Below are 18,556 nucleotides of genomic sequence, written 5' to 3'. Positions count from 1 at the left end.
TTATTTATTTGCATCCCCCCCCCAATGCACTTAAATCACATTTTTGTAATCAATGTCTCATGTTTTAGTTTGGTTATTTGTGACTTTATGGCAGCACTTTCCCAATATTAAGTTACAGATAGGTAGCCGTGTTGGTCTGCCATAGTCAAAACAAAACAAATTCCCTCCAGTAGCACCTTAAAGACCAACTAAGTCAGTTCTTGGTATGAGCTTTCGTGTGCATGCACACTTCTTCAGATACACTGAAACAGAAGTTTCCAGACCCTTCTATATAGTGAGAAGGTGGGGAGGGGTATTACTCAGAAGGGTGGTGGGAATGGGTGATTGGCAGATAGCTGTGATGAGCCTGTTGACGACTCTTAACGACTGCAATAGGTCTTACAGGAAAAAGCAAGGGGTGAAAAGGTGAAAAATGGCTTTGTCATGTATAATGAGATAAGAATCCAAGGTCTTTGTTCAGACCAGGTTTCTCCATGGTTTTAAGTTTGGTGATAAGTTGTAATTCAGCAGCTTCTCTTTCCAGTCTATTTCTGAAATTCCTTTGTAGTAAAACAGCTACTTTGAGATCTTGTATAGAATGTCCTGGGAGATTGAAGTGTTCTCCTACTGGTTTCTCTGCCTTGTGATTCCTGATGTCCAATTTATGTCCGCTCATCGTCTAACATTGTGTATGCCATAAAATGCCAACAGTGTCCTTCAGCTCTCTATATTGGACAAAGAGGCCAGACCTTACGCCAAAGAATAAACGGACATAAATCGGACATCAGGAATCACAAGGCAGAGAAACCAGTAGGAGAACACTTCAATCTCCCAGGACATTCTATACAAGATCTCAAAGTAGCTGTTTTACTACAAAGGAATTTCAGAAATAGACTGGAACGAGAAGCTGCTGAATTACAACTTATCACCAAACTTAAAACCATGGAGAAACCTGGTCTGAACAAAGACCTTGGATTCTTATCTCATTATACATGACAAAGCCATTTTTCACCTTTTCACCCCTTGCTTTTTCCTGTAAGACCTATTGCAGTCGTTAAGAGTCGTCAACAGGCTCATCACAGCTATCTGCCAATCACCCATTCCCACCACCCTTCTGAGTAATACCCCTCCCCACCTTCTCACTATATAGAAGGGTCTGGAAACTTCTGTTTCAGTGTATCTGAAGAAGTGTGCATGCACACGAAAGCTCATACCAAGAACTGACTTAGTTGGTCTTTAAGGTGCTACTGGAGGGAATTTGTTTTGTTTTCCCAATATTAAGTTAGCCAAATAGCCTGTTTCCTTAACCTGCCACGCCTGAATTTGCAGACGAAACCAGTTGATCCCACTGTGGAGGGAGGTGCTCAGGTGCAGCAGATAGTAAACATTGAGTGCATATCGGACTTCATGGAAGCACCAGCCCTAAATATTCAGTTCAGGTACAACTCTTAATTTGGGTCTATATGTGTTGGGTTTAAGTAAGGACTGCCTTCTAAACAAATGAAACCAAACGATTGGGGCGCGGAACCACATTTTGGGGTGGAGTTTTAATTTGACAGACACCTGTGTCTATATGCTTTGAAGACTTAAAAAACAACAACCTGTGGCAACTGTTTCCTAATGCTCAAAGGTTCTCAAAGGTTTAAATTGTTGCTGTTTGCATGTTTCAGATATGGAGGAACGTTGCAAAACATTTCTGTGAAGCTTCCCATCACACTGAACAAATTTTTCCAGCCTACAGAAATGGCCGCTCAAGACTTCTTCCAGAGGTGGAAGCAGCTAAGCAGGTAAGATGGTTCAGATCCTGCACAGCCATTAATGGCACATGCTGTGTTGCTTTAGTTTGGTGGTGCCTACCCATTAACTTGAACCCTTCCAGGGGTGTATGAAGGTGTAAATTATTTCATCAGTCAAGCTGATGTAGAAGAACATTGACCTCCTTTGTACTAATGGCTCTGCAGGATTGAACTGGAGAAGGACAGGTCCTGCATTTTTCCACAGCTAGCTGTGCACAATACATTTCTTTTATTTATTTATTTTTAACCCTCCTGTTCTTCATAAATAAATCCAAAGCAACATATAAAATTACTAAACATTGATAAAAGCATTTCCACAATCACTAAAAAATAGTATATAGATAAGATGAGTTTTTAAATCAGAGAGATAGAGAGAAACATTAAATGAAATCAAAAGTTCAGCAGAGTAACGTGCCTGAAGCTTATAAGGATGAGAGTTCCATGATCTGGGTGCTGCAGTATAAAAGTATCCCAACCAACTGTGCTCCAGAAAATGTTGGAACATATAGCAGGACCTCCAGTGTTGAATTCAGCAGGTGATCAGGATCATATGGGAGGAGGCAGACCTTCAGATATCCTGTTCCAAAACAGTTTAGGGCTGAGGTGAGTGGGGGTTGTGGTCCTCTAGATGTTGTTGGACTTTTCTTTGGACCACCCAGAATGGCCAGTAGTCAGGAATGGCAGGAGTCTACAACATCTGGAGGGCCACAGCTTCCTCATCAATGGTTTAGGGCTTTGTAGGCAAGAACCAGCAGCCTGAATTGTTCTTGGGAAAACACTGGGAGCCACTGCAACAAAACTGGAGGGAGGTGATCAGTAAAGTAGATTCCAGAAACCATTTTGCACCAGTTTAAATTTCCAAAAGGGTTTCAGAGGACACTCTATGCAGAGCATGTTCCAGTTATCCAGTTTGGGTGTCACCAGGGCATGTGTGTCAATTACCATCTGCTGAATGTTCCTGTCAGTAATTGATAATGATCCATATCTTTCCCTCTCCCCAATCCCCTGGGGTAATTTTGCAGTGTATTAAAAACTGGTCCTGCTTGATAAGTTTACATGTAAATTTAACATTTTAGTTGGTTTTTAAAAAGTGGGCAGCCTACCTGAATTGCGGGTGGGTGGTTGGGTGGAAGGAGGGAGGGAGGCAAAACAGACTGCTGAATCAGTATTTGGTTCATTGCCTGGCTGATGTCCTTTTTGTGAAGGCAGGAGGAACCTGATCTAACCCTGCAGGGAAAAACTGCTTCAAGCCTCAATTTTTATAGGTTCAGTTTTAACCACCCCTAATTTGTTAGTTCTGTATGAAATGCTGCCTAACTCTCTCATGTTTGTACTGTTAAAACCAAAGCAAATGTTAACTACTTTAACCTTGGTGTTACTTTGCAGCCCTCAACAGGAAGTGCAGAACATCTTTAAAGCAAACCATCCAATGGATACCGAAATTACAAAGGCAAAGGTGCGTAGCAGGTGGTTGTTACCATTCTTCTTCTTCTTTGGCTATCACTCGTAGCCAAGTAAGATTACTCACCATGACAAGGTGATGGATGATCCCACGATTGAGATTGTTATCACCACTGCTACTTGGGCATTTATAACCTGCACACTTCATTGCTGTTGCTCCCAGGGTGCTTTGCCAGAAAAACAATAAAAATAATCTGCAATAAAATAAAATGTGTCAAACAATGTTAAAACAAAAATGTAAATGCATGTAAAAAAACACACACACTGCAGCAGAATCAAACCCAGTTTAAATTGTATTTTTTAAAGTTCTGGGCAAATAAGAATAAAAAAAGCTCTTTTCCTAGCCCCTCAAAAGGACATGAGCTTTGGATTCGGGATATCATTCCATGGACAACTGTGAGCCTTTTCTCTGAGTACTGCTCATTTCTGACAAAAGAGGAATCTGGAGCTTACAGGAAATTTTATCTACATAGAAGCCCACTTACACACACAACTGAGGTATGGATATTTGCAGTGGAGAGGCCTATGTGCAGTTGGGGTGCTAAGTTCTGGGAATGTTCGGCACATAGAGACCTGCACATAATAAATAGGCTTTCTTCCTGCAGGTATCTATGCCTAATGTGAGAAAATCATGGGGTAGGGGGAAGTACATGAAATGTAAACTGCCAAATGTTACCAGTTCCTTTCAGAGCACAAAGGCTTGTTTGTGCCTAGACCAGGCTTTCTCAACCTTGGCCCTCCAGATGTTTTGAGACTACAATTCCCATCATCCCTGACCACTGGTCCTGCTAGCTAGGGATGATGGGAGTTGTAGGCCAAAAACATCTGGAGGGCTGAGGTTGAGGAAGCCTGGCCTAGACTTTGTAGGGTGGTTCTTCCAGATGTCTGTCTATTGTCTGCTTCTTGTAGGTAGGAGCCTCATGAGTTGTAGCCAGCAATCAAAGCAGCTGAGTTCTTGAAACTTAAATAACCCATTCTTAAAGCATGCAAGGAGTCCAATACAAGGCATTTTGGGGGAAATCTAGTGCAAGAACCACTGCTCCCACTATAATTGGAGACATTCCTGCAAGAATGTATCTGTGGAGTCCTAGTTCAAACACTGTAGTCCTGTAACCTAAGAGTCTGGTTGTGAGAGGCTGCATGAAGGTTGTTGACCACCATTTGACCTGCTGAGTGTTCAGCATGTTGATCAAGCCCATCTTTTGTAAGGCCCCTTTCCTTCCTTTCTCACCACCTGTTCTTTCTTTTTCCTGGTCTCTGGTTCAAATCCCCTTTTTGGCTTTCCTTTGGCAGATTATTGGCTTTGGCACAGCTTTACTGGAAGAAGTAGATCCCAATCCTGCTAACTTTGTCGGAGCAGGCATAATCCACACAAAATCATTCCAGATTGGATGTTTGATGCGTCTTGAACCCAACCTGCAGGCACAGGTAACGGCTTCTTGTTTACTTGCTGAATGTTTTGAAAGTGTAGAAGAGCAAAACGGAAGAGATTTTTTTAAAATATACCACATAGTTTTACTATGCCCACTTCTGTGACTCTAATGTGCATCAGCCAATATTATGTCTGAGGCTGTTTTCTAGGAACAATCAGCTAAGACAGAGTGAAATATCTTGCGGCTGTTCTATGGTTCCAGCAGCTGTGCAATTATTCTGCTTCCTTGGTTAACATAAGACATAATGCATTCTTTTGAGACCCTGCTTTGGAAATAATACCTGCCAGACAAGTGGTAAAAACCACTTTGCTGTGACTAATTTGCCTGTGTGCAGTGCCACATGCAGGTCTGCACCTAGAACATTCTAGAGCATGGGTAGGCAAACTAAGGCCCAGGGGCCAGATCCAGCCCAGTTGCCTTATCAATCCGGCCTGTGGACGGTCCGGGAATCAGCGGTGTTTTTACATGAGTAGAATGTGTCCTTTTATTTAAAATGCATCTCTGGGCTATTTGTGGTGCATAGGAATTCGTTCACCCCCCCCAAAAAAATATAGTCCGGCCCCCCACAAGGTCTGAGGGACAGTGGACCGGCCCCCCTGCTGAAAACGTTTGCTGACCCCTGCTCTAGAGCTCTAAAAGTAAAGGGCCACAGAGCACATGCCTTATAGGCAGAAGATGCCTGGTTCAATCGCTGGCATCTCCAGGTAGTGGAACACTTGTCAGAAATCCTGGTGTGCGGTTGCTAGTCAGTGTAGGCAGTACTGAGCTAGTTAGACCAATGATCTGTTTATGAGGCAGCTTCCCATGTCACCATGTTTCTCAGGTTCATTTGCCTCAAGGGGTAGGATGAGCACCCTTCTGCCAGCTTCTCTCAGTAGCAGCAGCTAGTGGGATGTTCTCTATATGCTCATACATCTTTTAGCACTTTCTTCTTGCCCTTATGTAGGGAGCTTATTTGCTTGTGTGATACCTTTGTGGAAGCTGTTTCTTACCCCCCCCCCCCCCTTATGCTTATGTGCAGCCCAAAGTATACTTCATTTTCCGTTCTAAAGGATAACTGGATTATTTAAAAATGCTGTTGTACTAAAACGTACAGCACTGCTACTCCAAAAAGCTCTACTTTTTTCACGGTCTAAGGATGGCATGACTCTTATGTCATTTTGTGAGTGGTGGGAACTAAGCCAAGTGGTAATGATGCACCAGTTTATACTTGCCTTGGAAGATTTTGGAGACACACCAGCTAGGAAGCCAGACAAAATTTTTTATTGTCTGTCCTCTCTTAAACAAGGAAACTCCTTAATTCCACACAGATACATCTCAGTCCACTGCCACCTGGTGACTAAACTATGTAATGACACTATTGGTGTTTATACCCCATCCTCCAGCCTAAAAAAATTCCCAGAGCAGCTTACAAAGATTAGTCATGGAACAGTCTTTGTCCTAAGGCTTGCAATACCAAATACATGATGCAAAAGAGATGGGGGGGGGGGAGGTAGAAGGGGCAATAGGCAAATTCTGGCACTGGTTCTTAGCTACATCTTTGGTTATCTCTCAGTGAGTGAAACACCTTCATTAGATGTGTCTGCAATATTACTGAATGTTGCATTCATGGGATCAGCCCTCTTGGGCACCAAAAATATCCTGGCATCTCATTTGGGCCTCGCTGGAAAGTGATGCTTTTGGGGGGGGGGAGGTCCTAGATGACACCCCTGCTGAGAACCTAAGGAGAGCCCCGTTTGCCCAGCCAGCCTGTGGTCCAAAACTGTCTTTAGAAAGTTGATGAGGAAAAGGCCACAAATAGGACATAAATAATTAAATGTTGCAAAGATGTTGTGTTTTTAAATGTACACCATCAGCCACTGTTCACTTCCATTCAGATCTTACCTGTATAAATGTGTTGGGGTGGGGTTTTTTGGGGGGCAGCCACTGAAAAGTTGTTCTTCTGTTCTTTTCCAGATGTACAGATTAACACTACGGACAAGTAAAGAAACGGTGTCCCGAAGGTTATGTGAATTACTTTCGGAACAGTTCTGAGCCATAATATGCAACCCCTTCTGATTCTCCATTTCTGCCATTGTCCATGTCCTGCTCCAAAAATGTTTTGTACACCAGTGTCTGCAAAAATAATTGCCACCCCATTCACATCCCTGCCTTAAAGGACCTGTCCCTTTTTATGTGAAACAAATGATATGTGCAACATAAAATTACTTAAATGTGAAAAATAAAATAAAATGACTCTTAGATTTTTGGTGCAAAGAAGCTGGGAGGTCTTGTATGTGTGTGGGAGGTCTTGTGTGTCTCAACTCAACTGTGCTTCATATATTTTTGGCAGGAGTTCTTTTATTAAAATTCACTTCAGGTATGGTTAATCCCAACTAAATGAAAAAGTTTCGCTGGAAATGCCACTGTAAATTGCTAGAGGCATGCTAGAAGAAGAAAAAAAAGTATGAAAGAGAAGTTGGTGTGCAGAGAGGGCTAGATTCCATTCCTGCTCTATTGAATGTTACCCCATGTCCTTTTTAAAGGATCTAGATACATCTGAAGATGGCTATAAGTATTTGCTTTGTAAAGAACATTTGGAGGCATAAGCACATATTCTGATTCATATTTTAATATCCTCAAATGACTTCCTTTAAATCCCAGCCCTCCACTTTTCTCCAAGTTCTGAACTACCAAAGAGTTATCATCATGATAAGATAAGAAAACCACATTGGGTTCTTGGGTACAACATGTTGTTGTTGGTTTTTTCCAAAGCTCTGGTTGATCATCTAAACATCAGTACACTTTGAATTTAAATTAAGAAATCACTTGAAGTATTCTTTTACCTAAGACTTTCCATGGGGCCCAAGGCATCGGTATTCCTGACCCCCCCCCACGCACTTTTCAGTTTAACAAAACAAAAAAAAAGTTTTTTCCCCCATTTAACATCTTCTGAATCATAGGGATAGCCACTAGCTCTGATCAGGGAGAGTTTAGCCTATTCAGATTTGAAATACACTGTGGGATTCTGCAAGTATGATGGTTAGGAAGCTGATTGCTGTCATGTCACCAGAACACTTTTGGTCTAGAACTTGAGAGTCCTGTTTTCAAAAAGTGCAGTAATGGCACCTGTAGTTTGGTAAGATCTATGCATTTGTGGAACATGCTGTGGAACTGGTATCTTCTTTGACAGAAGTAGAATGATCGTTAAGCTGACTACCGTTACACACCTCTGAAGAGCTCCTTAAGAAGTAATTTATGACTACAATTATATATGAGGGCAATGCAAAAATTAAAAAAGTGAAATAAGCTACAACGTTGTCTGATTACAAGTGACAGTTGCTGCTTGAGTTATGAGGCTTTTTAACAAATAACAACACAGCTTACTCTGTCCCAGTGTCTGGAATTAACTTATTAAAAACTGAAAATCCACTTTCCTTCTTAATGTGGCTATTGGATCAGAAACATATTGACCAACTTCTCCAATCAAATTTGATGAGTTATATTGAAGCACATTGTATGGAACTACCTGGTGTGTAACCTGGTAAAATAATAAAACAGTAACTCTTGCATTCTCCTATCACTGGGGAAATTTTTAGGAGTTGTCATTATGACAGGCCCATTGCATTACTGTGATTACACTACTGTAAATGGTATTAAGCATTCAGAGGTGTTCTGAAGTGTGTCTTATTGCAGATGCTGGGAAGAATGGCCATCTCATTTTTAACATAGATCCGTCCCACTGGAAGCATAGTTTGTCTCCTTTTTAATTCCACCTTAATACACTGTTTTTGTGTACTGTTCACTTGTGTAATTTTTGCAAATAAATGTGGTTTTATCCACAAAGGGTGATATTTAACTAAATTATACTCAGGGTAGGCCATGTGGAATTAATGGACTTCTTAGATAAGTCCATTGACTTCAGTGGATTTTCTCAGAGTATGACTAACATTGGATATCATTCATAGAGAAAAAGGACTCTAAATATAGGTGGCTCAATGACCAACTGTATATATGAGTAATCAAACTTTATGCAAGACTTCACCTCTGATATGAGCCATATAGGCATTGTTTTGAAGAAAACTTTTTTTTTTTTTAAAAAGTTTCTCTTTATTGGGATAAATGACCTTGATTTACCAAAGTTGTGTGTCCTCCTCCATCTCAAGCAGAAGTTAACAGTTTCTGTGGCTAAAGCAGTATTAGTAATTAAGGTACAGTATTTGTTTTGTTGACATGTGAAAATACCTGAACAGGAAGACAAAATATTGTGCACTTTTAGGCCTACACTCCAATATGTAATGTGTAGTCATCTCACTTGTAAAAAAAAATAAAAACCACAAGCTTATATGGTGGGCTTTGATTATTATGACTGTAAAAAAATTGAAAATATGAAAAAACTAATCATGTTATCTTTAATGGAAAAAAATAAATGGCTAGAAAAGTAAAAATTCCTTTCTTTTTTTCATTCCCAGAGCATGACTTCTTTTCCTACCTAGTAGGGCTAACAAATGTGAAAATTTCATTTTATAGTCAGCATTCAGAATTATGATTTAGATAAATACAAAACATACCACCTACTGTGCATAGGAAATGAAAGCCTGATTGCATAGGACAAAGACTTTGGCCCTGATTTATTTATTGCAACTCTCCAGTCCTCTTGACCACTGAAGCAGAGTACTTTTGAGTGTTTCCCAGCCAGCAAACTCATAACTCAGCGCCTTCCAGCTAAATATGTGATTTATTATTATTTTATCACTCATTTCCCCCCAAGCTATTCCCTTTTTATTTTATGTTTTCTTCTCCTGGTCTTAGGGATCTGCTTAGAGTGAGGTTGGGTGAAGACATTAGCCTCTTGGGCTCCCTGCATTAGTGTTTCCTGGCTCACATTTTTTCTGATCTAATGACAGAAATGAAGCTCACATGAATCTGTGCTTTACCTACTTCTAGTAGTGTTAAGAGTTGGGGGCAGGGCACATGCAAGTCTCAGGACCACTCCTTGGCTTGTCAGAAGTAGAACTGCAGGGCATGTAATGTAATGAATGAGTAGCTGTTAGGCTTTAGTGAAGCACCTCTGCTATAATAAAAATAAAAATAAATAAATAATAGTGTCCCATGGCAAAATGAGAGCATCCAAAAATAAGGTAGTACCATAGTTTACTAGAGAGGCTGCCTGGGTATGTAGAAGTATAGAAGTTTGAATTAGGAGAAAAGCCCACAACCTGACAAGGATTTGCAAGCTTCCAGGAGTGATTGAATGCTGATGGCAGATGAGGCTAATATAAGCCATAATGTTCTGTCTGAGGTCAGAAGCATCTAGGATTTAGAAAATGGCGATTTGACAATTAGCAGATACAGTGGTGCCTCGCAAGATGAAATTAATCCGTTCCGTGAGGCTCTTCTAGCGGTTTTTTCATCTTGCGAAGCAAGCCCATTGACAGCTTAGCGGATTAGCGCTATTAGCGGTTTAACGGCTTTTAGCGGATCAGCTGATAAGCGGCTTAGGGCTTAGGAAAAGGGGGAAAAAAGGGGGGGAAACCCGCAGGAACTCGCAAGACATTTTCATCTTGCGAAGCAAGCCCATAGGGAGATTCGTTTTGCGAAGCGCCTCCAAAACGGAAAACCCTTTCGTCTAGCGGGTTTTCTGTCTTGCGAGGCGTTCATCTTGCGGGGCACCACTGTACACATGGCTGTTTAAAGAAGAAAATATTGCAACTATAAAATAACTTGCAAGGTCCACAAACGACAAGCTGTGTTTTACAGTGATACCTCGGGTTACAGACGCTTCAGGTTACAGACTCCGCAAACCCAGAAATAGTACCTCGGGTACACATGGTGGCAGTGCAGCGGCAAGCGGGAGGCCCCATTAGCTAAAGTGGTACCTCAGGTTAGGAACAGTTTCAGATTAAGAACGGACCTCCAGAACAAATTAAGTTCTTAACCCGAGGTACCACTGTACTGAATGGAGGGCCAAACAGGAAGCAGGAAGTGAAGCTGAAAAGTAGGGTTAAGAATTAAAGGAGCAGCAGTGCTATTTTTCTAGAAAAAGGTGCCAGAACTCACCATGAATGCCTCCTTCATTCTCTTAGAATAGCAATGGCGTCCACCTGAGAGGTGTCAGAACTGAGTTCCAGAGAGTTCCGGCTGAAAAAGGCCCTGAGGAGCAGTATAATTTCAGGCCTTACTGAGGACTCTCAAGCAGCCTTGGTTAGGAGTAGTTCCCTTGGAATAAGGTTTGTCACCTGAAGATGTTTGTTTATAAATACTTTCTCAGCATAGAAAGTTGATTCCATAGTCAATCCTAACTGATCTTCCTTCCCCTTGTTCTGTTCTAGCAAAAGTATGTGTCGCACGTCCTGTCCTTCTCACACAAGCTTAAGATGCCCCTTTTGGTTTGTTATGGTGATATTATCACTTGGGTAGTGGCATTGCCTATAGGCTTTAAAGTGTGTCATAGTGGAGTTGGCTTTTAAAATGAAGGAGCGTCTCCACCTCCATCGTTCAGCCCTGAGGTCCAGCTCTGAGGGCCTTCTGGCGGTTCCCTCACTGCGAGAAGCGAAGTTACAGGGAACCAGGCAGAGGGCCTTCTTGGTAGTGGCACCCACCCTGTGGAATACCCTCCCATAATATGTCAAGGAAATAAACAACTATCTGATGTTTAGTAGACATAAGAAGGCAGCCCTGTTTAGGGAAGTTTTTAATGTTTGATGTTTTATCGTGTTTTTAATATTCTGTTGGGAGCCGCCCAGAGTGGCTGGGGAAGCCCAGCCAGATGGGTGGGGTATAAATAATAAATTATTTATTATTAAAATGAGAAAAGGTAAAATGCATGAAGCATTTTAAGGAAAGATGGACGTTAACACACTGCAGGTGATCTCAGCCCTCTCTGTATCAACCAAATACTGTACAATGGTGCCTCGCAAGACGAAAATAATTCGTTCCGCGAGTCTCTTCGTCTAGCGGTTTTTTCGTCTTGCGAAGCACGGCCATTAGTGGCTTAGTGGATTAGTGCTATTAGCGGCTTAGCGGCTATTAGCGGCTTAGCGGCTTAGAAAAAGGGGCCGAAAAGGGAAAAAACTTGCAAGAACTCGCAAGACGTTTTCGTCTTGCAAAGCAAACCCATAGGGAAATTCGACTTGCGAGGCACCTCAAAAACGGAAAACTCTTTCGTCTAGCGAGTTTTTCGTCTTGCGAGGCATTCGATTTGTGGGGCACCACTGTATACAGATTTTCTTGGATCAATAGTACTCTGTGTGCATTCGTTAGCCACGTGTAAATGTATGTGATTTGGAAGAGGTCATTGCCCATAACAGTACAGCTCTCGTGTCTCATTGCTAAGATTGCAAAACATTTGCCTTGTTCAATATGAACATAGGAATCTGCCTTATCCAGAGTCCAACCATTGCTTTATCTAGCTGATTGGTCTGCTGTCCACACTACCTGGCAGGTGCTCTCTCTCTCTCACCCTTACCTGGAGAGGCCATGCATTGAACCTGGGATCTTCCATAGATATAGCCGTTAATGTCACAACTTGCCCAGAAGCTGGTTCTCGTTTTATGAGGGGTCTTTTGTGGCACATTTTGTTTCACCACTGTATGATCCGGTCATTTTGAAGGCAACTTCAGGCGATCCCACCCCAAATCCACAGGTATGCTGGGCAGCTTCCAATTTTGTAATGGTGGCAATATTATTGCTCTTTGTTAAGATTAGTTTATTCTGCTTTCACCCCCAACTTAGGTTTAGGTTAACACAGTGAAATAAACACAGCATGGAATCAGCCCTGATGTGGACCTCTATGGAAGATATTGAGAGGTAGGCTGCTTTCAACTTGTCAGACAATCACTCTGTATGCATGACTTGGAATATTGGTCCTTGATCAAGAAAGCACAACTTTAGAGTTGCTCCTCTATCCCCACCTCTATAAAATAATATGGGGACACGATTCGTGTTTTGATGCATCCTGACTTTATTGGCAATCTATTGAACACTTTTTATTGCTAATTCATCAAACACACTGAAAACTGTGAGGGAGAAATATATGCCTTTAAGCAAATGTAACCACGAAACCATTTCTTATAAAGTGCTGAAACCTTATACACAACTTCGTCTAAACCAATCTGCACTTAAGGCCAAAGCCCCTTAAAATCTAGGACAAGCATCTTAGCCTAATCTGTTTATCTGTTGTGATAAGGTATGAGCCAAGTGCCTCCACTTAATTCATGACCTGCATGAATTGCTATCCTAACATTACATGCTTCCACAATATCCCATAGGAGTGCATTCATATGTAATCATTCATACCTGGATAGTTGTTTCCAGAGGGTGATGCTTAGGGCGTGCTCTTTGGCCCCATGGAGCCTTCAGTGTGGGGTTCCTCAGGGTTTGATTTTATCCCCTGTGCTGTTTAACATCTACATGAAACTGCTGAGTGTGGTTATCTGGAGTTTGGGAGTATGTTGTCAGTAATATGCTGATGACACACAGCTCTCTACTCCTTTACATCTGCAGGTGAGGCAGTCGATGTGCTGGACTGCTGTCTTGCCTCAGTAACGGACTGGATGAGAGCCAAAAACTGAAGCAAATTATATGCAGGGCTGCCTCTGAAGACAGTTCGGAAACTTCAGCTGGTGCAGAATTCAGTGGCCAGGTTGTTCACTGGAGCTAGATGGTTTGAGAATATTACACCGATCCTGGCCCAACTGCACTGGCTACCAATTAGTTTCCAGGCCCAATACAAAGTGCTGGTTTTGACCTATAAAGCACCTTCATTACATATCTTTCAGTACTGGGTGTTCAGCTGATTAACAGTCTATGGATTTTTTAATTGTGTTTGTGTGAAGGGGAATTATTGGTTATGTATTTTGTATTCTCATTTTGTAATTTTATGTTGTGAACCGTCATGGGATCTTGGGAGGAGGGGTGGTTAAATAAATAAATAATCCATCCATCCACCCCTCCATCCATCTCCCCACCCACTTTGCATGCTGTAGTTTACAATCCCTTTCTCCATCGGCGTGCATCTTCATGTAGTCTTTGAAGCCATACTGGTTCTCCTCCTCTGAACCTGACTGCTTTTTCTATTTTTGCCACTTAATAGTGTCTATTGAGTGTTTGTTAGAGAAACTGGCATTATGGCATAGATGAACATTCCAAGATTCAGTAGCACCTTCAGAAAAATGGTGCCGTGTGGCATGCTCCTGTTCAGGATTCCAGCCAACCAGACGCTGTGCCCTTTTCTAGGATAGTTTGTTCCATTACTTGCTTCCCTCCAGATTTATGCACAACTCATCAGTCAGCATTCCATGTTGACTGAACATGCTCAGTCTTTACGGAGGTATTTTTAAGGTCTCCTCAGCACCGCCTACATTTTTTCTATAGCTCCTTTGTACTTCCTGAACCTGATGATACCTCTCTCTCTTGTGTAGGGATGGTGCTGTTTTGGCTATGGAGGATCCATGCCCAAAGAATGAGTTTGCTTAGTAGCACACAGCAGCTTGATACCACCCAGCTGTTTTAGACTACAACTCCCAACACCCCTGACTTTTGGCCATCAGATTAGGGAATGCCGATATACAGGAGTATGCTCATTAATTACTCGCCACTGAAAATGAGAATGACCAACTAAACTCTTTATTAAACCTATTTAACTATTTTACAATACATAGTCCGGTAGACGTTGCTTGGTGGAAACTTTCTGAGCAAGGCAGATATTTATTCCATCCGAAATGATGAATAAATTAGCCAAGGATGTTATCAGTACCAGTCTTCTTGGAAGTATACTCTGCCAGCCTTCCCAAAGCTTGGATAAATCCATATGAACGAAGGGATGTTGAGTGTCAAATGTCTTTTTGCAAAGTAAGTAATAACCGATCATTATTTTCTAAACAATCCTTTTACGGTTGAGGAAGCTGAGTCTGCCTCATGTGTACATCCATTGTAGTTGCATACACAGCCACCAAATAGGATGATTTCTGTAACAAGTGGCATATGTGGGTTCTCTGGGTCTGGACAAGGCATCACCAGCTCCTTCTTGTAGAGTGTGAGTGGCATGCAGCACCCACACTCTGTGTGTACCATCATCTTGTCAACATTTAGCCTGTGAAAGAGAGGAATATTAATATTAATATTAATAATAATAATAATAATACCCTGCCCATCTGGCTGGATGGCCTCCAGCAAAATATAAAAACATAATAAAACATCAAACTTTAAAAACAGTTGGCAGTTCTTGCAGGTTTAACAGGGGGTGTCACATGAGCCAACTGCACATTTTTAAAGCAGAAGTGAGGGGGTTGCACAATTTAGCCTCGCTCCCTGCCATTCTCAGGAGTAGCCAATGAGGGGGGGGGGACGCCTTGTTGCTCACCTCCCAACAGCAGCAGCATCTCCACCTGCCAGGTGGGTGAGGGGCAGGGCAGTGGAGCGTTTGGGGATAAAAATACCCTTCATCTGGGAGAAGGTCCTAGGAGTGTGTATGTATGGATTTCTGTGTTTGTGTGTGTGGCTTTGAAGCTGGCCATTTGGGGCCTTGGCCCCACCTATCATTCACATGTGGCTTCCCAGAAGTTCACCCACGAGGGTATGTCACCCCACCCCTGTTCAGCAGCAAAACCCTGAAGATACAAAGCTATAGATCTGGAGTATCTCAGAAATTACCAAGAGCAAGAGATGTTGAACAGAATACTATTGCCCTCCATCCTGCTATTGCAAGCACCATTGTACTGCTTTGTGGTATTTATAATACTTATTGATACCAGATTGTTTTAACAAGTTGTAAATTATGCTGGGATTTGTTGATGAAAGGTGGTACAGTGGTACCTCGGTTTACGAACTGTTCCGGAAGTCCATGTTTAAACCGAAACCATTCTTAAACTGAGGCGTGCTTTCCCTAATGAGGCCTCCCGCCACCAGTCCCCTTCTACTATTCGGCTTCCGTTCACAGACTAAGGTAAAGTTCGCAAACTGGAACATGACTTCTGGTTTTGTGGAGTTCATAAACCGAATCGTTCATAAACAGGACTTCTTAAACGGAGGTCCCACATCTTGTAAATAAATAAACAATAATGTGAATTGTACCTCTGTAGGATTTGATTTTGAGACAGGAATGGCAGAACCATAACTGGGAATATTAGTACCAGAACCGATCATTCACTAGGTTAAAGCAAGTTATATACTATATCTTAAAAAAGAAATGCAATATAGGATAATGGAATGCAATGTACTATATAATATCTAGCTGCTGTACAGCAATGGAAATAATTGACTTTGGTAATATTTACAGATTATTACTTTTGATTATGTAATAAGACAAAAGTCATAGTGGCTGGCCAAATTGACACCGATTCATACTCACCTTGATGATGTTGGACACATTCCTTCGCAGCGAGTCAAAGTGACATTTGCAACACAACCCTTGTAAACCACTTGATCTTCATATTCAACAGATTCACACTTCCCTGAAAGACATGAAATAAAACAGTTAATATACAAGCAGCACTGGAAATGTGGTGAATCATCTTATGGCAATATAGATGATTGGTATTTTCTGTCATCTGGAAACTACTGATATTGAATCCAGTGAAAAGGGATAATGCATTTCTTTATCAGTTGTATCCCCTGTTCAGTCTCAGCTGAGTGCTATGGTCCTTTTAGAGTCTGTACTACTTTAGGTTTTCATGCTTATGGGAGCAGGTATATGGCCTTCCTTAATGCTGTTTGTAAATCCATGTATGGTGACAATTTTGTCAAATCAGTTATTTTAACCATTATAAATGAATTAATTTGATTTTTATTGTTAAAGAACATTTAAAACATTTTGACATATGTGAAAGGGTAGCTCACAAGTCAAAGAACTTATCTGTACTTCAACCCACGTCTAAGCATACTTTTCTTGGAACAAGGTGCCAATGGTTTCAATGGGCTTTTCCCATTGAAATGTATGCAGGTGACTATAACCTTAGGAAGGCAACCACTTTCACTTAGACCATTTATTTAGGTAGGTAACTGTGTTGGTCTGATGCAGTCGAAATGTATTAAAAAATTAAAAAAGTTCTCCAGTAGCACCTTAGAAACCAACTAAGTTTGTTCTTGGTATAAGCTTTTGTGTGCATGAACGAAATCTGAAGAAGTGTGCATGCACACGAAAGCTTATACCAAGAACAAACTTAGTAGGCCTCTAAGGTGCTACTGGAGATTTTTTTTTATACATTTTGACCATTTATTTAGTTTAGGTAACCTATGATTTGAAGTTGTGGTGGTAGTTGTTATTTTAGGGGTGCTGCCTGTAACTGAAAAAATAAAAGCAAAATATCGGAACGCAAACACATGCATAAACAAAATAATATGGGTATAATCCTGAGTCCATTTAAAGAAAATAAGTTGTTCATTCTGCGAATTCAGGATTGCATCCAAAGTCACCAACCATCAAATATATTGAGACCAAAGTTTTCCTTCTTTTAATATATGAGTTTGAAAATCAAGTGATCTGGCGGTTGGATGGGGACAGAGCCGTTCAAATGCTTTCCCCAAAAGGATCTTTAGGCTGCAGTGCTACACAGATACAGGGGAATAAGGCCCATTTAATTTATATCTCTGTGTTGATTCATATAAGATGATAGTTCTAGTGTACATAATGGAGAACAAATATTGCTTTGCACTTTCCTGTTCCAGGAAAATATTGTGTTAGATTGTGCCTTCTAAAAAGATGTACAACTAAACAGGCAGCTACCTAGGTATTTGTAAAAATTAACAAAAAAGGGAACAAACTGGATCAAAAGGAAAAATAAAATAGAAATGAACTTAAAAGAAAGTATAGTATTAATCCTAAAAGAAGAAACTATAAACATTGTTGAATGAGGAGTACCACAGAATACTGTGAAAAGTGTGACCTGTGAAAATATATTTATCCTGTATGATACTAAAAGTTTAAAATTAGGGGTGGATCTGCACAGATGGTAAAGAAGCAGAGGGGATCTAGAACAAAATTCCAAAATGATGATGCAGTGACTATAGTCAACGTAAAAGTTGGAGAAATACTAAAACCACATTTCAACTAAAAAACATTTCCATGAAATAGAAGCTCACCAGGAGATACAGTTGAGGTATATGACGTGGAGGTTGTCTTCAAAGACTGAGTACTACTACTCAAAGTACTAGTTCGGGTAGTTACTGGAATACTAATGATATTAGTACTGGATGACAATGGAGAACTGCTTGTGACCGGAATAATGGGAGTAGTAGAAAGAGTAGATGTAAATGGAATTGAAGTAGAGGATGTTTGTATGGGAGAATGTGTTGTCATGCTGGAGGCCGTAGAAATCAAACTAGTTGGAGAGGTTTTTGGCATCTTAGTTGCGGAGGTTTGTGTTGATACAGTGGTTCTGGATGTGGTGGAGGGAGAGGTGGTTGGCGTGGTTTTCGGCGTGCTGCTTGGCGGTCTGGTTGTCGAAGGTGTGGTGACTGCAAAGGAGAAAGAAAGCAAGTGAAAGGGGGGCGATCACAGGTGGGAACGGGTGAAGGAGAGAAGGAGAGCTCCTTCGGCACGCTCAGCGCCCTTACCTGTAGGCACCGGTGGTGGAACCGAAGTGGTGGTTTTTGGTGTTTCTGGAACACAAAAGAGCAAAGTCACATAGGTGGCGGTGGGAGAGGGAAAAGGCGGGCTCCCGTCACGGCTGGGATTTTGGGTTGCCCAGGGCGCCACACGAGGACATGAGGAACAGGATCCCGGATGACTGAGCCAGACGAGTCTTGCCCTTTTTGGAGGGCTGGCTTACGTGGGACCTGGAGGTGGGAATCCCTCTGCCCCTTTGGCAAGAGAGGGCTCCTGAAAGACTTGTAAGCTGCTGCTGCTGCTGCAGAGCGACCAAGGAGACTTACCCGTGGTAACTGGGACGGTGGTGGTTGCAGGAGTTG

General features: G+C 41.6%; 2 protein-coding genes across 5 annotated transcripts in view; one reads left to right on the top strand and one right to left on the bottom strand.

The window, feature by feature from the left end:
- The window catches only part of AP2A2 (adaptor related protein complex 2 subunit alpha 2), a 61,573-nt gene extending 52,580 nt beyond the window's left edge, over positions 1-8,993 (top strand). For 2 of the 4 annotated variants that reach the window (XM_081880827.1, XM_081880828.1), the window contains 5 exons: positions 1,274-1,418; positions 1,650-1,766; positions 3,162-3,231; positions 4,530-4,664; positions 6,626-8,993. In XM_081880827.1, coding sequence (XP_081736953.1) covers positions 1,274-1,418; positions 1,650-1,766; positions 3,162-3,231; positions 4,530-4,664; positions 6,626-6,703 — 545 coding nt within the window. In that variant the 3' untranslated portion in view covers positions 6,704-8,993. Of the gene's footprint in view, positions 1-1,265; positions 1,419-1,649; positions 1,767-3,161; positions 3,232-4,529; positions 4,665-6,625 lie in introns of all 4 variants that reach the window. The other 2 variants (XM_081880826.1, XM_081880829.1) reach the window with 2 other exon arrangements.
- A 5,260-nt stretch (positions 8,994-14,253) lies between these two features.
- On the bottom strand, positions 14,254-18,073 carry LOC309352335 (uncharacterized protein). Its single transcript, XM_081880748.1, has 3 exons — positions 17,729-18,073; positions 15,999-16,101; positions 14,254-14,741 (listed from the first exon to the last, which is right to left on the bottom strand). Exons 1-3 carry the CDS (start codon positions 17,988-17,990, stop codon positions 14,519-14,521), a joined length of 588 nt encoding a protein of 195 aa, XP_081736874.1. The 5' UTR covers positions 17,991-18,073; the 3' UTR covers positions 14,254-14,518.
- Between the last annotated feature and the right edge of the window lie 483 nt (positions 18,074-18,556).

The sequence above is a fragment of the Podarcis erhardii genome (genome assembly GCF_964252035.2).
Source record: "Podarcis erhardii genome assembly, chromosome: 1".
In the NCBI taxonomy this organism is placed as follows: domain Eukaryota; kingdom Metazoa; phylum Chordata; class Lepidosauria; order Squamata; family Lacertidae; genus Podarcis; species Podarcis erhardii.
The sequence above is the reverse complement of the archived record's forward strand: the minus strand, read 5'-3'. Positions and strand labels throughout refer to the sequence as shown.

Excerpts from the sequence above, each read along its gene's own strand:
- LOC309352335 (XM_081880748.1), bottom strand. The coding sequence starts at position 17,990 with ATGCCAAAAACCTCTCCAACTAGTTTGATTTCTACGGCCTCCAGCATG. Across the intron at positions 16,102-17,728 it reads TACCTCAACTGTATCTCCTG|GGAAGTGTGAATCTGTTGAA; the intron begins GTGAGCTTCTAT and ends CATGTCTTTCAG. Across the intron at positions 14,742-15,998 it reads ATGTGTCCAACATCATCAAG|GCTAAATGTTGACAAGATGA; the intron begins GTGAGTATGAAT and ends TCTCTTTCACAG.